This window comes from Mauremys mutica, chromosome 1 (assembly GCF_020497125.1).
Source record: "Mauremys mutica isolate MM-2020 ecotype Southern chromosome 1, ASM2049712v1, whole genome shotgun sequence".
Taxonomy (NCBI): domain Eukaryota; kingdom Metazoa; phylum Chordata; order Testudines; family Geoemydidae; genus Mauremys; species Mauremys mutica.
The window spans coordinates 188096742-188118948 of NC_059072.1; the positions used below are offsets into that span (position 1 = coordinate 188096742).

General features: G+C 39.5%; 1 protein-coding gene across 5 annotated transcripts in view; it reads left to right on the forward strand.

Moving 5' to 3' along the window:
• Positions 1–11151, forward strand: part of USP25 (ubiquitin specific peptidase 25) — a 127166-nt gene extending 116015 nt beyond the window's left edge. For all 5 annotated transcript variants that reach the window (XM_045002162.1, XM_045002158.1, XM_045002160.1 and 2 more), the window contains 5 exons: positions 372–450; positions 2399–2478; positions 7834–7957; positions 8867–9062; positions 9691–11151. In XM_045002162.1, coding sequence (XP_044858097.1) covers positions 372–450; positions 2399–2478; positions 7834–7957; positions 8867–9062; positions 9691–9863 — 652 coding nt within the window. In that variant the 3' untranslated portion in view covers positions 9864–11151. The remainder of the gene's footprint in view (positions 1–371; positions 451–2398; positions 2479–7833; positions 7958–8866; positions 9063–9690) is intronic.
• The last annotated feature ends 11056 nt before the right edge of the window (positions 11152–22207 follow it).

Consider the following 22207-nt stretch of genomic DNA (forward strand, 5'->3'; position numbering starts at 1 on the left):
AGATTACATTTAAAAAAACTAGTTAAAAGTTCAGAAAGATTTAAGCCACCTGATTTTTAACTTTTAAAAAAAAAAAACTGATATGGCATTTTGGTAGAGGAAAAAAGTTAAAATATAGTGACTGTTTTACATATTTGTTAAGTAATTATGAGAAAGTCCTATACCCTCTGCCTGTGAATTCGTGGCAAGGAACTCAAGAAGTATACAGGAATTCACACTTCCTGTATGTACTTTAGTCAAAGTTATAGTGCTCTAATGATGTATACTTACAGTATTTTTAGGCTAATATCTCTGCAATGTTAACATGTGTCTGTGAGTTTTCAGTGACCACCAATTAATTTTTTTGCAACTCTTCTTCCTTTGTTTTTAAGGTGCCGCAACATAATGAAAGTGGCTCAAGCCAAACTTGAAATGATAAAACCAGATGAAGTAAACATGGAGGAGTATGAGGCCAGTATTTTTTTTCTTTCCTAATAAATTGTAACATAGAATAATTATCTACTAAAATTCAGAAAAGATCTTTTGTTCATTTACAGTGCACAGTTTCTTGTTCACCAAATTTCCAATGTTCAATGCTATTGAAAGACAGTTTATTTTTGAGAAGATCAAATTTGAGCAGAGCCATAATTAAAAGATAGTTTATTGGTCTTGGCCGACTCCCTAATGACTTGATATCATTAACAGCGCCCCATAGTTTATCACCGTGTGAATTGATTGGCTTTTTCTACAAGAAGTGGCCATCTATTAAAATAGTATGGGTGGTTTCAGGTCAGTAGGACCTGGCTACAGTTTATCTCCAGCTGGTATGCTGTCATTACCAATGTATTGGCAAGAATCTTATTCATGTACATCCTGTCTCACACCGAGACTACTTACTGATTAATCTCTCCCAATCCCCCTCCCCCAAAACCCCTGAAATATTGAAGTACTGATCAATAAATCCTGATTTTAAAATGCTGACAAATACTATTCAAGAATGAAACTTTGACAAGTCATTTCTGAGAAACTGGTCACATTCTAGCTAAATATCAAGTAATGTCTATTTAGCAAAGCATTTAATCACATAGTTGAAGTTATGCATGTGCTTTAAATGAATTGGGGCCTAAATCCTTCAGATGCAGTTCTTTTCCCACACAGGTCCCCATGCATCACTTGAACCTCACCTTTTTGCCAATAGGGCCAAAGAGAGAGTAATTTTTTCCCCTCACCTAACCAATGGAAGACAGAGATCCTCTGCACCCCTTCACCAGCCTAAAGGCCTGAAATAGGATCCGTGGCCTTTCTGTGTGCTTTCCCTCCCCAGTGGAGGGGGAAGGACTGGAGGATTTGCAGAGTGGCAGGTTCTCTGCCTCACTTTTTCTGTTCTGGGTTCAAGTTCCTTCCCACTCCTGCATAACTTTACATAGGTGTGCACTACAGATTTTTGGCTCTGTCACACCTGGGTGCCACCTTTCCCTTTTGCACATGTATAAAACCATTTTTTTCTGCTAAATGGGAGGGGAAGACATATCTGCAAAGGTAAAATTAGGATTTATCATAAATAGACAGTAAATGTTTCGTGGAACCTCATGCAGGCTCTTTACGTTGGGGTGAATTTCACCATAAATGGATATCTGGCAAGCCATGTTGGGATTGGAGTTCTGTACCTTGCAGGCAATTAAGAGCAGCCATTCTGACCAGCTGGAATAGAAACATGCTGCAAATTTGAAGTAAAACATTTGTTTGCCTATAAAATAGTGGTAAAGTGACTCCAGTACAAACCACATTGCTTTTGGTTTGCAGTATTGTAACATTTTGCTTCAGGATCAGTTTTATGATTTTCTTCAGCCTCTAGTATGACAAGACAAGATTCTCATCACTTCCCATTTTACTTTTTGCCCCATCCACTTTCCCCAGTTCATAGATTAAAATTAGTCTGATGTTTATATCATATCTCTCTGTCTCTCACTCATACACACACATAGAGATAGAGATATAGATAAATAAAATAGTCATGTAAATATTTCAGCATGACAGAAGGCCAAAAAATAGATAATCCTATTTTGATTGTTCTCCTTCCCACTCCCAGGAGATAAAAAGGACATTTTACAATCCTGCCTGGAATTCCTCTTAGACTGCTGTATTTGTTCCTTTCAAATGGCAATGAATTATGTAAACATAATCCTGTGGAATTTTTGTTTTATCACTTTACAAAGTTTAAGAATTTTCTTTTTCTCTGTGTGACAGATATTTAGACAGTTTGGTTTTTTTTATGTGAAAAATATTTTCCATATTCTTTGATTTATCCCCCAAACAATTCATGAATGCTTATTATGTGTATGCAATGCTGTGTGAAGAGTGCAAAATGTAGTTCTCCTTTTTATGAATGAACATTCTTGATACACTTTCTTATGTGCAGAGATGGCATCAAGAATATAGAAATTACAGAGAAACAACCATGTATCTCATGGTAGGATTGGAACTTTTTCAAAAAAAGAGGTAAGAGGTGACATTATAGAATTCAGACACGGGGGTTATTTAAATTGGTTACGTTAAACAGTTTCTGAGTGGGGAAAAAGCAATGTAAACGATACACCAAATTAATGGAAAAATAATAAACGTAAAAGAAAAAATAATTTGTAAGTGTATTGCAATTACACCATTCTTTTTCAGAAAAGATCAATATTGCTTTGAATATATTAGAATGGGCAGCTGTATATATTTGACAATTTGTTGCATAAATTAAAATGACACAATATAGAAGAACCACGCATAAATATTATCATCTCCACTATCCTCATTTTTGTGGGGGGAGGTGGGGAGGCAACTGGCTTTCCAAAATGCCCAGTAGGTTAGTAAATGTAACCTCTGAAGACCAAAGTGGAGAGCAATTTCCAAAGTCAAGGACCTCTTGCTAAGAATGTCCTGCCAGCAACGCCCTCTTATTATACAGAGGGAGCTTGAGCACCTAAGCTTATTTTGAGAACTTAGAGAAAGACAGAATAAGGTCCAACAAATTACAACCTGCATTCAAAGTTATTCTATCACATTGATCCAAAACTGGACTTTGGACAGGGTTTATTTGGATAAATAAGGCTGATGGTAAAACATGCTCAACCCAAAAAGAAGTCCTGCAAAGATGAAAAGAATATTAATGTGCACTTAACCATCCTGAAGTGGTGAAGTGACTCAAAGCTCAGATCTGGTCACAGTAGTAGTAGATGCAGTCCCTGCACCCAAAACCTGTGTAGAGTACCTATTTTATATGAAGTCTGCTCTGCCATAAAGAAATTGCAAAGCGGGTGTGATGCTGGATCTGATGGCATAACCCCAAACTTTTCAGTTGCTCCATACAGTCCATAAGTGTAGCATTACACCAAAGTTTTTTCCCCCAGGTTTGTACAGGGAAGTTACCAGCAGAGTAGAAGGAAGGGATCATCATCCCACTTTGTAAGGGGTAATGCCCATGTGCTGAGTTAGGAGAGAGAGGCCAATAACCTTGCTTTCTGTTACCGGAAAAGCTTTTATACATGTCCTACTCACCCAGCTCCACCCTAACCTTGTGAAACACCATCACCCAGGGCAGTCAGGCGTCACTGCTGGATGATCTACAATGTATGTTGTACTTGGTCTCCATCAAGAATTCAGTCATCTTTGACAGGAGCATATGAAGACTTAGTCTTCAGTTCTGTTAATAGAGCTGCCCTGAGGAAGGCCCTACAAGGCACTGATGTTCCCGATATCCTCTTGAGGTAAATTAAAGAGCTACATAATAACTCTCGGGCACAGGTGCAGTACAGGACCTCTAGATCTAACAGAGTTTACCCTAGATCCCAGGTGAAGCAGGGACGTGTCTTGCCTTCAGCGCCATTCTGCCATACAATAGATTGGCTCCTTAATCCAGTCTCCACAAATACCAGTATAATTGTCCATTCAACTTCTTTTACCAACCTGGATTATGCGGATGATGATGTCCTCTTCAGACAGCTTGCATATGACCTAAAGACAGGACAGCTTCTGCTACAGGGCAGCTGCCCTTGGGCTAAAGATTTCTTGGGCAAAATCAAAAATCCAGAATGTCAGGGCAAAAGTTGTGATACAAGACATCTGTGCTGCCAGTAGAAATGGATGATTTCAGCTCTGTAGGCAATAATTTGTCATCCGATGGGCGCAAACCGACAGACATCCTAAGGAGAGTCAGTTTAGCAGCCTCAGCCATGAAAGACCTGCGTAGGGTCTGGAGCCAAAAGAAGATGAAAGTATATACAAAAGTACAGATTAATCAAACCTGTGTACTGCCGATCCTCTTATGGATCTAAAACATGGATGATGCTTAAACAAGACAGCAGGGGGCATTTCGTATGTGTGTCAGTGGCAACTACCAGCCATAAGTTCGATTTTTATCAGTAACAGGGACGTATTATTGAGAACTGGCATTGACAGGACTGAAGTCATCATCGATCATTACCACAAGCACTTTTTGGTCATGTAGCCCATCTTGGAGATAAAGTCCTGGCACATGGAGCCCTGAAGATCAGACTTGAGGGGACATTGCCCAGCCATGGACTGGTGGCAGCCACACAGCCATCCATGCTTAACCTGGTTGAGCCAGGATTAAAATTGTGTTGAGATATTTTATGTCTTAGCCAGAGTTCCACTCCCTGAGAATCTTAAAGCATGTTTCAGTAGGACTAACACTGCAAATGTCTTGCCTGTACAATGTCCCCATCATTTATATCTATTGAGCTGTTGCATGGTGTTTTCTCAATACTTTTACATTGCATTACTATCTGGATACCACTGTCTTAGATGGATGTCCAGCTTGGAAGAGTAACATAAGTCACTCCATAGAGAACTTCTCTGCCCTCCTTCCACTTGGGCTTGATTGATTGATATGGCTTGTATTGCTTGATTAATCACCTATAGCTATCCCAAAGGAGGAGTGGATACTAACTAGGAATTGTCATTCCTTGAGGGACTTGCTTCTGTGTATATATGCTCTCTGTTTGCCTCCCTTTCTCCTCTGAATTGTACGTGTATGTCTTTGAGCTCTGAAGTTTGAGAGAGAACGGACGGGTCAGTGCCTGTACTACCCAATTTCAGGCACCGTGTTTAGTGCTGTAAGAGGGCATTGATGCCATCCGCAATCACCATTGCTTTCCTTAATCTTCTGAAACTGCAGCACTGGGACACATCTTATTCTTGTGAATGTGAAAAACACAACCCCCTCAGCCAACTCCTTTTTAATAATCAAATAATCTTTCTCTTTAAGTTTATTTTCTATTCCATAAACTGCCATTCCAAATAGACTTTTCAGTCAGAAGGGACCATCGTGATCATCTAGTCTGACACATTGCAGGCACAGAACCTCACCCACTCACTCCTGTAAGAGACCCCTTACCCTGTGGCTGAGTTACTGAAATCCTCAAATCATAATGTAAAGACTTCTTCAAGTTACAGAGAATCCACCATTTACCTAGTTTAAGCCTGCAAGTGGTCTATGCCTCATGTAGCAGAGGAAGGCGAAAATCCCCCAAGGTCTCTGCCAATACGACCTGGGGGAAAATTCATTCCCGATGCCGATCAGTTAGACCCTGAGCATGTGGGCAAGACCAACCAGGCAGACGCCTGGGAAAGAATTCTCTGTAGTAACTCAGCGCCCTCCCCATCTAGTGCCCTGTCTCCAGACATTGGGGATTTTTGAAGCTAGCAGTCGCCAATGGGCCTCATGCCATCATAGGCAGTCCCATCATAGCATCCCCTCTATAAACTTATCAAGCTCAGTCTTAAAGCCAGTTAGATTTTTTTTGTCCCCACTGCTCCCCTTGGAAAGCTGTTCCAGAACTTCACTCCTTTGATGGTTAAAGTCTTCCTAATTTCGAGCCTAAACTTATTGATAGCCAGTTTATAGCCATATGTTTTTTGTGTCCACATTAGTACGTAGCTTAAATAACTCCTCTCCCTCCCTGGTATTTATCCTTCTGATGTATGTATAGGGAGCAATCATATCTCCCCTCAGCCTTCTTTTGCTTAGGCTAAACAAGCCAAGCTCTTTGTGTCTCCTTTCATAAAGTAGGCTTTTCATTCCTCAGATCATCCTAATAGCCCTTCTCAGCTCCTATTCCAGTTTGAATTCATCTTTCTTAAACTTGGAAGACCGGAATTGCACACAGTATTCCAGATGAGGTCTCACCAGTGCCTTGTATAATAGTACTAGCACTTCCCTGCCTCTACTGGAAATACCTCACTTGATGCATCCTAGGCCTGTATTAACCTCTTTCATGGCCGCATCACCTTGGTGGCTCATAGTCATCCTGTTATCAACCAATACATCCAGGTCTTTCTCTTTTGTTGCTTCCAACTGCTAAGTCCCCAGCTCATAGCAAAAATTCTTGTTGTTAGTTCCTAAATGCATGACTTTGCACTATTAAATGTCATCCCATTTTTATTTCTCCAGTTTACAAGGTCATCCAGATATTCTTGAATAATATTCCAGTCCTCCTCTGTATTGGTAATACCTCCCAACTTCGTGACATCTGCAAATTTTAATAGCACATTCCCACTTTTTGTGCCAAGGTCAGTAGTAAAAATGTTAAATAAGATTGGTCCCAAGACCAATCTCTGAGGAATTCCACTATCTTTGCAGATGACACAAAGCTTGGAGGTATTGCCAATATGGAGAAGAACCGGAGTATCATACAACTCTGGATGACCTTGTAAACTGGAGTAATAGAAATGTGATGAAATGTAATAGTGCAAGGTCATGCATTTAGGGACTAACATCCAAATTTGTAAGTTGCTCCACTATGAAGGCCCTGGTATATCCTTGCATGTATTCTATATGATTTTCATGTGTATGTAATGCTAAAAGGCACAGAAAATGTCCAAAGAAGATCTAGCCTTCTATTCTCACTAGTGTAGCTGCAGCAAACACACCTCAGTGCTCTGTTGCGCTGTAACTTTTTTTTATTGAGGCATTCACCTAAAGCTGTTTGCTTGTACAAAAATACATTTTTTCTTTAAATGAGCAGTCATTTCAAGGCATCTTTAGAAGATACTTGCCTTTATTTTTCTCTTTCTGTTTCTCTAACTCAGACTATGCCAAGGTTTCCTAATGTATTCACTAAAAGCGAAAGATGCAACACTGGCTAATCCTTTTTGACAACCAGTGTCAAAGCAGTGAGGTCTGTTTTGTCTGTCTATCAGATTTTGTTGTCAGGTTGTTTTTTTATTCATCCCCCTGACAGTAGTGTACATGTCCCTGTCATTACTTTATTTTAGTTTAAGGTGAAAATTGCCAGTAGACTGATACTACAAATTCTTGCTTTTGGGCAGGCCATGCCAGTCTCACATCTGTGAACATTTCTATCAGTCTAAATGTTAGTGGTAATTTGGGGACACTATAATTAACATACCTGAAAATAAGTTTTCTCTTAGAAGTTCACTCTTGAGAAATGAAATGCCACTATCCCACACCCAATTTGCAAAGGTGTAAATGGCTACACAAATTTCAGGATAGTGGAGAATCAGACCAAATGTGTCATGGATGTGTAGAAGAAAACTGTTTTCCTGTGTATATAAGGCCTAATTCATAGCCATTTGAAGTCCGTGGAAAACCTCCCATTGATTTAAACTTTGGATCCGGCTTATGGTTGCAACAGAAAGTTGTACTGATGTGCATTGAGGAGAAAATGTCCTAGCCAATACCATGGGAAACCATATCAAGTGTAAGTGTTTGAATGCTTTTTTTATTGTATTGACCTTTGACAAGACACAGAAACAAATGATACCTACCTGTACAAGGGCATTATAAATCTGATGTGTGTATATATATGTTTTTTGTGTGTGTTTTAGTTATATGGAAGCCTTGCTTTACCTTATCTATGCTTATCAGAATAACAAAGAACTCTTGTCCAAAGGCCTGTATAGAGGGCATGATGAAGAGCTGATATCCCATTACAGAAGAGAATGTTTGCTAGTAAGTGGAATATGACCCTAATTTTTCAGTTGTTGTTGCATGTGTGAAATACACCTCTACCCCGATATAATGCTGTCCTGGGGAGCCACAAAATCTTACTGCATTATATCGAACTTGCTTTGATTCGCCGGAGTGCACAGCCACCCTCCCACTCCCCCCGAGCACTGCTTTACCATGTTATATCCGAATTTGTGTTATATCGGGTTAGAGGTGTAGTAGACAATAGTAGTGATGCAAAATCACAATTAAAAACCCTTTGTACATTTATGTAACAAGTTAAGAGCATCCCTCCTCTTGTAAGAACAGGGCCAACAATGGAGAAGGAAGCAATGTAAAATATGAGGATTAAAAGGAAAAATTATAATTTCTGTTGTTCCTACAGAGTGTGTAGCTGCCTGTTTTACTGTGGCATTATAATGAATCTGTCCACTGCTACACATAGTGTGACAAAGGATAGTGGCACATCCTAGCTTTGGACAGCAAACGGTCACATTGCCGCAGTGGGACTAGCTGACAGGAGACTAATGCTAGAAAAGGCAGCAACAGAAAATTGATTATTTTCTCTCTCCTCTTCTCTCTCCCCCCCCGCCTCCTTACCTTGATTTTTAATCAGCCATAGAAACAGAGGGAGTGGGGATCTAGCCTTCAGCAGGGATGGCTACAACAATTAGGAGAAATCAGGAACCCGTTCAGGGGTCTGTTAGAGGGAAGACTAGCATAAGACCTGACATGTTTAGTGAAGAATTTGCAAGATTGCCCTGACTTAAAACTTGTGATATGGTCACTACTGATTTTCAAATTGTTTTTTGTTTGAGGAATAAATATTTATTTTTTTAAAAAGCTGATACTTGGCGAAACGTGAAATACTAAGTACTTATAAGTTTTCCTTTTCTGTGGTGTTGCATGAAGAAACTAAATGAACATGCTGCGGCACTCTTTGAGTCTGGAGATGATCAGGAAGTAAATAATGGACTGATCATTATGAATGAGCTTATTGTCCCATGTTTGCCATTACTACTGGTGGATGAAATGGAAGAAAAGGATATTGCTGCTGTAGAAGATATGAGAAACCGCTGGTGTTCATATCTTGGACAAGAAATGGAACGTAAGTCATATGTACTTAGGGTGACCAGATGTCCCAATTTTTATAGGGACAGTCCCGATATTCGGGGCTTTGTCTAATATAGGCACCTATTACCCCCCACTCCCGATCCCTATTTTTCACACTTGCTATCTAGTCATCCTCTATGTATTTCTTAATTTCGAAGGCTCCTCCACACACACGGTGCTGAAGACAAAATTATTCTGATCTTGAAGTTGGATATAGCTTTTATTTTATCTTCAAGTTCTATCTTATCTTATCAATCTTTTGTTCTTTTGAAATATGCTTTGAAATCCACAGATAAGTGTCCTTGTATTGAGTCCTAAAAGAGCTAAGTATTGTATGAAGTTGGTTTAAAGATGGAAAAGGTTTCACCTGCATACCATTGCATATTTAATCTTTGTTTCCGTGTATTCCTGATGATCTTGAGAATACTTTAGTCTAGTACTGAGCACTGTCATACTGAGTGACTCATTTATTCCTAGTTGAAGCCTAGAGTACTAAGGAAAGATGTTTGTAACAAAGTGAAACTAACTAGAAGAGGAAGTTGATGCAATGCAGCAATTTTTCACTTTATTGCTCCTGTGGGCAGTAAGTGCTTATATTGACTTTTTTATATATATATTTGCAGCTAACTTGCAAGAAAAGCTGACAGACTTCCTGCCAAAACTTCTAGATTGCTCTACGGAGATTAAAGGTTTCAATGATCCACCAAAGTTACCTTCCTATTCCACACATGAACTGTGTGAGCGATTTGCCCGAATCATGTTGTCACTCAGTCGAACTCCAGCTGATGGAAGATAAACTCTGCAAACCTTCATAAGCACATCATATAAACTTTTTTAGTTCTTAACCCTTGCCTACCTGACACAGGGTTTGCTTGTTGCTGCTATAGTTTTTAACTTTTTTTATTTTAATAATTGCAAAAGACAAAATGGCTGTACAGACATTAGCCAAACTACAAACAATTAAAGCTGAGAATCGCATGGGGCTCGGTTTTTGTTTCAACCAGAATTGTTGCAACATTACAAAACTGCTTTTTTGCCACCTGTCTGTTACAGTATTACTTTGCTTTTATCTTAAGATCCTTTACTTTATCAACAGCTTTCTATTCAGTCTGGATCATTCTGTGACTGCAACTATTTTAAGTGTCCAGTGCTGTGTAAATACATGGTACTTGATAGCTTGTAAATGAAATGGAAGAATAAAGTTTTATTTATGGCTACTCCTGTGTTTGCAAGCAGATGCATTGTATATTAGTGTATTATATAGCTATTTTTTTAGACCAGAAACGGATGCAATATGTTGATGGGTCATTAAGTTCATAGGCATGGTTCTTCAGGATTTACAGCCAATTTCTTTAGAGATGGTCACGGAATACTGTATGTCAGCACATTGGAAATCTGTCACAGTATTATTACACACCTTACTTTTTGTATATTCCTTACTGATCTGTATAATACTGCATCTGAACACATTTATTTTGAAGCCACATTGGGTTTAAAGTGAAGTTAGAGGCTTGTTTCTGAAACAAAAATTAATTGCACCTTTCTTCTATTCATAGGAGACCTTTTTTTAAAAAAAACAAAAACTATTTTCCATAGGACTAGAAGCTATATTAGATACAGCAGGAGCTCAGATTTCTTTTGAAAGACTTGATTGAGTAGAGTAAATTAAATGGGAGCTTTGTGATTGTGAAATATGTAAGAATCTAGAATCCATCACAGATTAAATACTCATATTTTTTGTTTTATAAAGTTTGTGTTTTAATTATGTAAACTGCACACTACTCTAGCTCAGAAATGTAACCTTCCACTAACTCTTGCTGTGAAGTTGGTTGCTAATACTGTTATAGTAAAGGATTTCAGAAATAATATATCTGCGCTAATTTACTTTCTCTCAGAAGTAAATGAAGAACTTTGTAGAGTTTGTTTTGTAGAACTGAAATACTGTCAGATTTTAATGAAGAAACTCGATTATTTTGTGAAAAGGAGTTAATGCATCCTTAGGTAATCCTGTTACCTGAAAATATTTTGATTCCTCATCTTTATAGAGAACATTTTGTGCTAGAACAGTAAAAGATGTAAATATTTGTGTGTACGTGTTTATTGGAGCGACACCCAATAGTACTGTTGTTGGTTCTACCTTGTCTTTTTCTTTTACTACTAATAAAATAGTGAAAAGGGGAGGGAAGAGTCATAAAGTTCAAAAATTGCCCATCTGGCAGCACAGTGGGTCTCATTTTGGACCTCACAAAAATAAGTGGTTTAATTTATCCTTAAATCTCATCAACAACCTTTAGGCTTCTTATTTATTACATTTTTGGGATGGCCCCATTATTTTGTATTGGATTGAAGTATGTAAACTGTTGACACATAGGTTCAAAGTCTGTTAAAGGATTTTTCTCTGCTGTCATATCAAAAATATTAACCATTTTCAAAAATATGCAAAATAGTAACACTACAATAGTGCCCAGAAGCCAAGCAGTAATTCTTCTTCCAGGAAAGAACAAATATAAAAGTCTGAAACTCTGCATATTGTCTTGCACAGCAATTAAGGACAGTGTTGAAGAGCTACAGGCATGTGCAGTAAGCAGGTGAAAATATGATTTCAAAGGGTGTGGTGATGGTTATCTATCTGTAGCACATTCCATCTGAAGGTGTGACTCAATTGTATATTTACTTACAGTAACTATTTTTAAACCTAGAGCTTTTGACAGATGTAACCAAAACTGGTAAGTTTACATCTTCAGTAACATAGATAAAAGTGAACTGGGGATTAGATTGAATAAAATAATTCATTATCAAGATCATGAGCTTCCTTTATAGTATATAAAAAAGGCCTGAATGTGATTCAGACTGTTTAATTCCCTCCTCATTTTTCCTCCACTTGGGAGAAAATCTTTTTTTCTAAATCTCCAAATATCCACAGCTTCAATTGAGGGCTGAGGAATCTCCCTATCTAGTCCTCCATCAAAAACAGAGAAGACGACATTCCATATTTTTAAAACGAAAAGCAGGGGGAAATCCCTCTGTTTGGAAGAAAAGGACTTTCAAGATCCTTTTATACACAAGAAAGAAGTAAACAAAGGTAAAACACAAGTGTTTTTCCTTTGGTGAGCTATCTCCAGTGTTTCCCAACTAACTTTTTCAGCTCTTCACAGAAATACCGTATGCCTTTCAGTGTAGCATAGTCCATACTGTGTGTTTATTTCACTAGGAAAAGTTTTGAAATACAATTAATTTATGTTGTTGAAGAAAAATCCTGTTTTGGATACTTTTTTATTTTGGGATCTTGATCCAGAAGATCCATACAATCAAAAGCATTTTCTCATATCTTTATGTGAATTTAAAACTGTAGTACTTACAGGTGTTTGTATGGAAAATGTGGAACTTCTGCACTGCCAAAGTCATAAGATCAAGGAACCTGATGGAAGTTGCATGTTCTTTGGCTGCACAGAACTTAGACGAACTTTTTTGGTGAACCCTAAAATATATAAAAACATTCGGCAGTGTAATACTATTTCATATAGAAATAGTGAGACATTCTCACTGCACCACATTAATCATTGGACTGTGACCAAATCTTCTCAATGTATAACTACACATGCATAGAATGGGGTAAAGGAAGTGAACCCAAGCTCTTTACCAGAGTACCAGTAGCTATAATTAAATGCAAGCCATTTTTTGCTGTCATATAAAACTAAGGGCTCTGTAAATTTTATCCAAATCTGAGTAAATGAAGTGCTTGTCAATTTACTGTTTCTGGTACTGATCTTTGTCTGAGCCATCATGTTGCCACCATTACATTGAAATCAATGGCAAAATGCCATTGTCTATCATTAGTCAATGCTGTTGCCAGAGTACCAGCCAGTACCACTGCTAATACCAATGCCTTGGACAGAAGAAGCAGAAAGGACGGACCTGGACTGAATCCATGCCCCTGGCAGAAATGTTCATCTTGAAATCATATCAGATGTCAGTAAGGAAGGTGATAACCTCACCACTGCATCACCTTTGCATTCACGCACTTGAACTGCAGTGCTTCATTGACGCTGTAAACAGCTTGGTTCTAGGGCACTTCACCTGTCAGCTCCCTCTTCTTCTTCCGTTCTGCCACTTGGGATAATGAAAAAATTGCTGATGCCTGTATTATGCCTCAATATTCTTTTTCCATTTATTGTTTGTAGCGTAGAATGAGAATATGCACATAAAAATGCTGCTTTTTTTTTTTTTAAAAAGTCCAAGTGTAGTTTGAAATTGAACCGTTACAACACTGTTTTCAAGGTTTATTTTTGTGGTTTTGCTGGGTGAATTTTAATGAATATGTTCTACTTCTTTGAGCAAAATCTACCTTCAACTTTTGGGAGGGAAGCTCGTTGAATTCAAGACATGTACCTTAAAGTCAGATGGGGGCTTCCTAAAAATATAATTAATCTAACTATAAAATCTAATTATAATCACCATACAAAATGATCAAATTCTAAGAAGGCTATCCTTTTTTAACCACTTGGCTGCTCAAAGGATTTGAGGAATAAGAGCAAGAAATACCTCAGATTTCCTTATCCACCAGAAGATTTAAAATTTTCTGTGTAAAATAAAACTTTTATGGTAATGTTCCAGTTCCAAGTAAGAGTGTGGTTCTTCTGTTTCTTACGCAGATAAAACTCCCCTTGACCCTTTGGTTCAAATTCAGAAGGGACATAAAAGTTAGACTCCCTAACATATCAGTAACTCTGTACATTGGTTTAATATGCACATTGGGATCCAGAGGAAGGCATAAATTACACCCGCTTATACCATTGTGTTACTTGCTACTCTCTCTTCTGGCTCTTCAGCATATGTGTTATATCAGCATAGACTCCCTTCAACCATGTGGACCAAATTCAGAGGTGATACGAAATGGCAGAAACTTGTTACACTTTTATAAGTAAATGTGTGTCTAAAGTTGAATGGGGGTGTAGTTTGGGGATGCTGGGAGAAAAAGTAAATTATGCCTGTTTAGACTCCCTCTAGTCTTACTGTTACCACTGAATTTGTCCCTGGGATTTCAATCAGTGTAACTCATATAGCCACCAGCTTCATGCAAGTGGCTTGGATCACAACTTAACAACCTGGCTTTAGGACTTCCAGCCCAGGGCCAAAACTCCAGCATCAGAGGAAGGAAAGGTAGCAACTTTCAACCTCCTATCTGATTCTGAGGTGACCCTTCCCCCATCTTCAGTTTGGGATTGCAGAGGGGAAATGGAAGTATATATCTTTTTAAGGTGTTTACGTATCCTGGCTCCATCTGCTGTGTCAATTCAGAAAACTATTTATATACAGTGCCCTATATAGTGGGGGAGGCATAGCTCAGTGGTTTGAGCATTGGCCTGCTAAACCCAGGGTTGTGAGTTTAATCCTTGAGGGGGCCACTTAAGGATCTGGGGCAAAAATCAGTACTTGGTCCTGCTAGTGAAGGCAGGGGGCTGAACTCAATGACTTTCAAGGTCCCTTCCAGTTCTAGGAGATAGGTATATCTCCTATTATTATTATTAACAAAGTTTTCAAGAGCTGGGGTTTGGGAGCTCAACTAGTCACTGTTTCCTAGTACTGTGGGTTTGATCACATACATGTTTTTCCCTATTTAGCATTAAAAAAAGGTCTAATCATCCCATGGTTCTGTCTCTCCAACCCAATTTAAACATAAGTTTATCTATGTGCTTCTGTCTTTAAAGGATCCAGAATGCTTATCAACAGTCCAGTCCTGTTCTTTAATCCACAACAACTTGATTCTGTTTGTCGGAGTTCTCTCATCATTCATCCCTCCCACTTCCCCTTAGGAAAGGTCACTTGTTTGTTTTTGCTTTTTCTCTCTGATTTGATTAACTATTACTTGGCTGTGAAATTCTATCTGGAAAGGAAAGGGATGGATTGCTAGCCTTTAGTATATACACCTCTCCCTCGATATAATGCTGTCCTTGGCAGTCAAAAAATCTTACCGCGTTATAGGTGAAACTGTGTTATATTGAACTTGCTTTGATCCGCTAGAGTGCGCAGTCCTGCCCCCCAAGAGCGCTGCTTTACCGCGTTATATCCGAATTCGTGTTATATCAGGTGGTGTTATATCAAAGTAGCGGTGTACTAGCCTTGACTGACTGACTGGGGGGAGCGATGAAGTTTATCATTACTGACCAAACAGAATTAACAGTGAGTAATTTTTCTCTTACAGCATTGTTTCCCGAAGTTTCATTTTCCCATGAAAACAGTTTTCTGTTCAAATCTGCCAAGTGTTACAGACCAAACCAAAATGAGTGAACATTCAAGACAGATTGTGTCAATCTTTCTCATATGATGTTTCTTCTCCTTTTTTGAGTGCTTGCAGTAGGGAAATAGTTAAGTGTTGACATATAAAGTATCTGTGACTGATAGGGAGTTTCTCTGCAGTAATGTAGGTAGCTCTGTGTGTGTTTGTTGTAAGGGGTGTGACTCCTGCTTATGTGCAGTCTCTCTCTTCCTTAAGTAAAGAATACTATGATTTGAAAAGGCCATCCATCTACCAACACATTAAGGGACATTCATTTTGAAGTTATGCCTCCAATACTCTGCTGAACTCACTGGACTGGCTTTCAGTGGCAGAGCCAAAAGGACTGGGAAACTGAGCCCTGGTCACCAGGAAATTAGGTTGGTATAACTACACTGCTCAGGGGTGCGAAAAATCCACACCCCGAGTGACACAATTAAATCAGTCTAACCGCTGGTGTAGAGAGCACTAGCTATTGCCCCTCGGGGAGGTGGAGTACTGACACCAATGGAGGAAGCCCTGTTGGCATAAGTAGTGTCTCCACTGAAACGCTACAGCAACGCAGTTGCAGCATTTTAAGTGTAGACAAGCCCTGAGATAAAGGACTTCTGGCTGGATATAAATGACAATTTCTGGGGAGGAAGCAGTTTGGGGAAGAGGATAAAGGGAATCCTTCCGAAGGTCCCTGCCAAGGTATGCCAAGCCTCTAGGTGAGATGGACCTGTGTTTTGAAAAGCTTTTTTCTTGTACGTTATGCTTTGTTCCCACTGTTTCAGATTACATAAATCTTTGGTTTAAGAAGGCTGTCTGGTCACTGCTCAGAAGATCCCAAAGGGAGCAACTGTAGGTGCTGAAACCAGTCAGCCCTGCTGAGGTAAGCATGGTTGATCACAGGTTGCTATAGTCTAGGCCATGGGCTACCAGAGTGGGAGAATTGTGGGATTCCACCTCAGGAGAGGTGAAGGCACAAGGCCCAATACCGCAGAGGGCTCAGGGGTATGGCTAGCCCTGAAACAGTGGCACTATCATCACTGGGAGAGGTAGAGTAGGTGAAGTAATATGAGTCAACAGTGTAACATTTTTTTAAAAAAAACCAACCCATCCTGGAATGTATTAGCAGGAGAGTTGTAAGCAAGACACAAGAAGTAATTCTTCTTCCACTCTACCTTGTGCTGATTGGCCTCAACTGGAGTATTGTATCCAGTTCTGGGTACCAAATTTCAGGAAAGATGTGGACAAATTGGAGAAAGTCCAGAGAAGAGCAACAAAAGTGATTAAAAGTTTTTTAAAAGATGACCTTTAAGGGAAGATTGAAAAAATTGGGTTTATTTAGTCTGGAGAAGGGAAGGCTGATAAGTTTTCAAGCACATAAAAGGTTCCTACAAGGAGGAAGGAGAAAAATTGTTCTTGTTAACCTCTTAGGCTAGGACAAGAATCAATGCACTTAAATTGCAGCATGGGAGGTTTAGGTGGGATGCTAAGAAAAACTTCCTGTCAGGGTGGTTACACACTGGAATAAATTGCCTAGGGAGGTTATGAATCTCCATCATTGGTGATTTTTAAGAGCAGGTTAGACAAATACCTGTCAGGTATAATAGATAATATAGATAATACTTAGTCCTACCTTCAGTTCAGGAGGCTAGACTAGAAGACCTCTCGAAGTCACGTCCAGTCCTATGATTCTATCTCTTGGAAAAAATGCAGCAATGTTTATCATCATCATAACAATATTTCATGACAGTTGAGTCCAGGAAGTATCCTGCTGAAACTGAAAAGGAATTTTAGGTAGGCAAAAACTTCAGTAATTGCCAAGTGACTGAGGTGGAGGAGTGCCACCCATTGGATTACCAGCACTGCTCCCTGCAGCATCTGATATTTTTTTTTCCTTGGAGGTTTCTTTCCAAGACAAAATCAGCTTAATTCAAGAGCATTGCCCCAGTTAGTGTGGTTACAGAAATACCAGCAATGATTTATGGTGAAGCCAAGCCCAGTGGTGATATAAAAGTGCAGTACAGTTTGAAAGCACAGTAATTTACAAATTACATGGACTTCAGGATGTAAATTGTTGAATGAATCTTGGTTGACAAAAATTGTTTGGCATTTGTTTTTCTGATGCACTTGAAATAATTTTTTATGCCAAAGTTTCCCTTACTCTGTCATATTTAGGACTGTACTCTACGGTTCATGAATCAGTAGATGTCTTGAAATATAATACAAAACTATAGGGCCTCTGCTTTATTAAACTTTCCTGGTACTATTCCTTCTTGATAAAATCTGCTCTTGCTTACCATACTGTACTGGACTTCAGTCAGACATTGTAACCCACTGGAGGAACTGTTATCCTTTTCATTGGCCATCAGTCTACTATTATCCCTTTAGGAATAAAAAATGGGACCCAGAAGGCTTTTTTCTTAAATCATTTTGTGAAAGAAATTACTGCCACTTTTTATTCCTTTTGTATCTTGTTAACTTTTCATAGAATTATCCTCTCTTTGACCTGAGCATTGTAATTCTTATGCACTAGAAATCAACCAAATGGATAAATGAGGCTAGCACAAAACAAAATGCTATTTAAATAGGCAAAACTTTAGGATCATTGTCAGGGAGATTAAAAAAGAAATTGTTTGTACGCTACACTGTCACCTGTGTCACTGTAATTCCGTATAAAGACTGCCATGTCAGATTTGGTGGGCAAAAAAATAACCGTCAGAATTAATCAGAGCTTAACAAGCTTTAAAATGGTTACATCCTACTTAGGCAAACATGCAGAAGCAAAGTTACTCAGCAGGACATCAGTGGCCAGACGCAAAACCAACAAGAATGTCTTAAAATCATTAGTGTGACCAACTTAAATATATGTTTAATCCATTGAGTTTTAAAATGTAGCAGCAGTGAGGCCCAAATTCTACTCCGTTTCCATGAGGCTTTAAGTCTCAAAAGTAATAGAGCAGGTGTAGTTTTACTATGCAAATAATTATAAGGTCTTAAGGCCAAAAATACCATTATGACCATCTACTCTGATTTTATGCAAAACACAGACCATAGAATTTCACCCAGTAATTTCTATATCAAGCTCATAATTTCTGGTTGGGTTAGAGAATATCTTTTAGAAAGACATCCAATCTTGGTTTAAAGACTTTAAGAGACGGATAATGCAACAAATCCCTAAGTAAGTTGTTCCAATGTGCAATTACCATCACTTAAAAAAAATTGTGCTTTATTTCCAGTCAGAATTTGTCTAGTTTCAGTCTTGAACCATAGGATCTTGTTAAGCCTTTGCCAGTTTCAAACAAACCCAGAGATCAGAAAATGTCTCTCCGTGCAGGTATAGACTGTGATCAAGTCACAATCTAATCTTTGCTTTCACCAGAAGCTTAGTCTTTTTAGCATAAGTTTCTTACGCGGTAAAGGCAGATTTTCCAGACTTTAAATCATTCTTGTAGCTCTTTTCTGAACCCTGTCAGCATTTCCACCATCCTTTTTGAAGTGTGGACACCAGAACTGGACACAGTCGAGAGCAGGTTCAGGCCCTGGTGAAATTTTTTTTTGGGCCCCCCATCAAGGGTGGACCAGCTAAACAGGGCCAGGGAAGCCGGACCTGCTTCCGGACCGCCAGGCCCCGGTAATTTGTACCGGCTTCCTCTTCCCCCCAGCCCCCACATCAGCCCTGGACACAGTGTTTTGGTAATAGTCGCACTAGTGCTGTACACATATGCAATATCTCCTCCTTATTCCTACTTGATGTTCTCTTGCTTTATACATTGAAGGATCACATTGTCCTTGTTATCCAGAGCATCCCACTGGAAGCTCATGTTTAGTTTGGTTATTCACCATCCTCTTAAGTCTCTTTAAAAATAACAGGATAGATGCCATCTTGTAAATATACCCTACTTTCACTTTTCTTCATTGGCCTTCCACTTGGTTGTTTTAAAATGCATGTTGTTCAAATGAGTCTAGTTTACCAAGCCATCTAGATTGCTCAGTACAGAAGAACTGTCTTTGCTATTTACTGTTCTTGTGTCATCTGCAAACTTTATCAGCAATGATTTTATATTTTCTTCCAGCTCGTTGATAGATATTGAATAGCAGTAGGCCAAGAAGAGCCCCCTGAGGGTCTGCTCATCCACCATTCAAATTTCCTGGACTAGTGAGGAGGCTGCTGCAGTGGTCTTCAACCTCTCTCCTCAAGTAACAGAGATGCCCTGCATGTGGCTTCATTCAATCAGGCTTTGTAGGGGAGCCTTAGATACAAGAATAGCATACAGTGATGGTGTAGTAATCGTGTTTCCACAAAGAGAGCACAAGTTGTTCTAGATGTACAAATAGCCAACACACAAGAGCTTCCATAGGAAATAGATTGGATGTAAAAAGCCTGTGGTGTATATATGATTTGTGAAATATATTGACAAACTCCCAGGATTTCAAGGTTAATGCTGACTCTCCTAAACCTGAGTTTGATGTAATAGTTGTTTCAGAGCAATAGAAATATAATTAAGGTTGCATCTGAGTTTTCTTTTCTACAGAAGTGATTAAACCTTATTTTTCAGAAATGCTTTAAAAGGGGCAATAAACTACATGTTGAAATTTTTTTAAATGACATTTGAATTTTTCATTGGTTTAATGGTGATTAGGTTCATATAATGCCTCAAGTTATCATTTTTTTAAATTTTAAAGGGGGTATCTCTCCTTTGATTGGAGCAATTTGCAACACAGCTTATTACCTTCTGGGGTCTGATTGTGCTTCGTGTTTTACTGTACTCCTAGATGTGCCACTTACTACCATAACAATTAGGTGATCATGCTTTTTTAAATAAAAATTTCAAAAGAAAAATAATTAATAAAGAGGAGACATTAACCCAGTTTTTCAGGTGTGGGATTTACTATTCCAGAGAAGCTCCAGCAGACACATTGAAGTGACACAATGGGTATGTCTACCCTAGAGCTGGAAGGGGTAAATTTCAGCTCAAGAAGCCACACCTGTGTTAGCTCTCATTGAACTAGCATCCTAAAAAGAGTAGCTCCAGTGGCAGGAGGGGCTAGCCTCCCTGCGTATGTACCTGTGATCTCAGGCACCCCTCCTGCCATGCCTGCTGCCATAACGATACACCTATTTTCAGTTTGCTAGCTTGATCAGAGCTAGCGCTGGTATGTCACCTCAAGCTAGAATTACACCCAATGTTTGAATGTCTACACTACGGGATTATTCCGATTTTACATAAACCGGTTTTGTAAAACAGATTGTATAACGTCGAGTGCACGCGGCAACACTAAGCACATTAATTCGGTGGTGTGCGTCCATGTACCGAGGCTAGCGTCGATTTCCTGAGCGTTGCACTGTGGGTAGCTATCCCGTAGCTATCCCATAGTTCCCACAGTCTCCCCTGCCCATTGGAATTCTGGGTTGAGATCCCAATGCAAAAACAGTGTCGCGGGTGATTCTGGGTAAATGTCGTCACTCAATCCTTCCTCCGGGAAAGCAACGGCAGACAATCATTTCGCGCCCTTTTTCCCTTGATTGCCCTGGCAGATGCCATAGCATGGCAATCATGGAGCCCGTTTTGCCTTTTGTCACTGTCACCGTATGTGTACTGGATGCTGCTGACAGACGCGGTACTGCACTGCTACACAGCAGCATTCATTTGCCTTTGCAAGATAGCAGAGATGGTTACCAGTCATATTGCACCATCTGCCATTGTAAATTGGCGATGAGATGATGGTTACCAGTCATATTGTACCGTCTGCTGCTGTCATGGGTGCTCCTGGCTGGCCTCGCTGAGGTCGGCCGGGGGCGTATGGACAAAAATGGGAATGACTTCCCAGGTCATTCCCTTCTTTGTTTTGTCTTAAAATAGTCAGTCCTGCCTAGAATATGGGGCAAGTGTACTAGAGAACCAGAGAGCACAGCCGCTCCAGGTCACAGCCCCAGAGATCCCGCAGAAATGATGAGCTGCATGCCATTCTAGGGGGTGCCCCTGCAACAACCCCACCCGTTGCTTCCCTCCTCCCCCAACCCTCCTGGGCTACCGTGGCAGTGTCCCCCCATTTGTGTGATGTAGGCCTGGTCTACAGTATGCGTTTAAATCGAATTTAGCAGCGTTAAAATGATTTAACCCTGCACCCGTCCACACAATGAGGCCCTTTATATCGATATAAAGGGCTCTTTAAACCGGTTTCTGTACTCCTTCCCAACGAGAGGAGTAGCGCTGAAATGAAGAGTTAACACAATTGAGGGGTTTTGGCACAAGAGGTACTTTGACAGACGGTTTGGAGCATGAAGCTTTTCATGACAATATTGCCACCCCCAAACGTCCCATATCTTCAGGATTTTTTTATTATTATTATTTAATTCTTTGCCTTCTGGTTTCTAAGCCTTTTGAATACATTTGCTTCATATTTTCCAGGATTTCTCAGCAACCATGAAGCCTAAAAACTTTTTTTTTTTAAATGAAAGCTGAGATTTTCATACAATTCTTTATAGCAGGTAGGATTTAGATGTGGGGGGGTTTCATTCTCCGGTCCATGTTACAGAAGCTTACCACATTCTTCCAGTTCACTGGAGATGAGACAGCATACACTGACAAACTAATAACCTAAGAGGTTATAAACAGTGTTGCTGAATCTGCAAATTCTCCGGTGTCTTTAGCCAAACTGCTGACTTCTGGATCCCCACTGGCTACTTACAACTCGCACCCATGTAATTTGTAAACTGCAAGCAGTTTGCACTACCAGAACCCCACTCCAGTTGGCCTTTTAGTTGTGGCAAACAAGTATATGCCAGGGCTAACTCAAACCCAGGAAGTGTCCATACAGAGTAACTCCATTAAATTCAGAGCTTTTATTTGCATGTTTCTTTGGGAAAATAGATC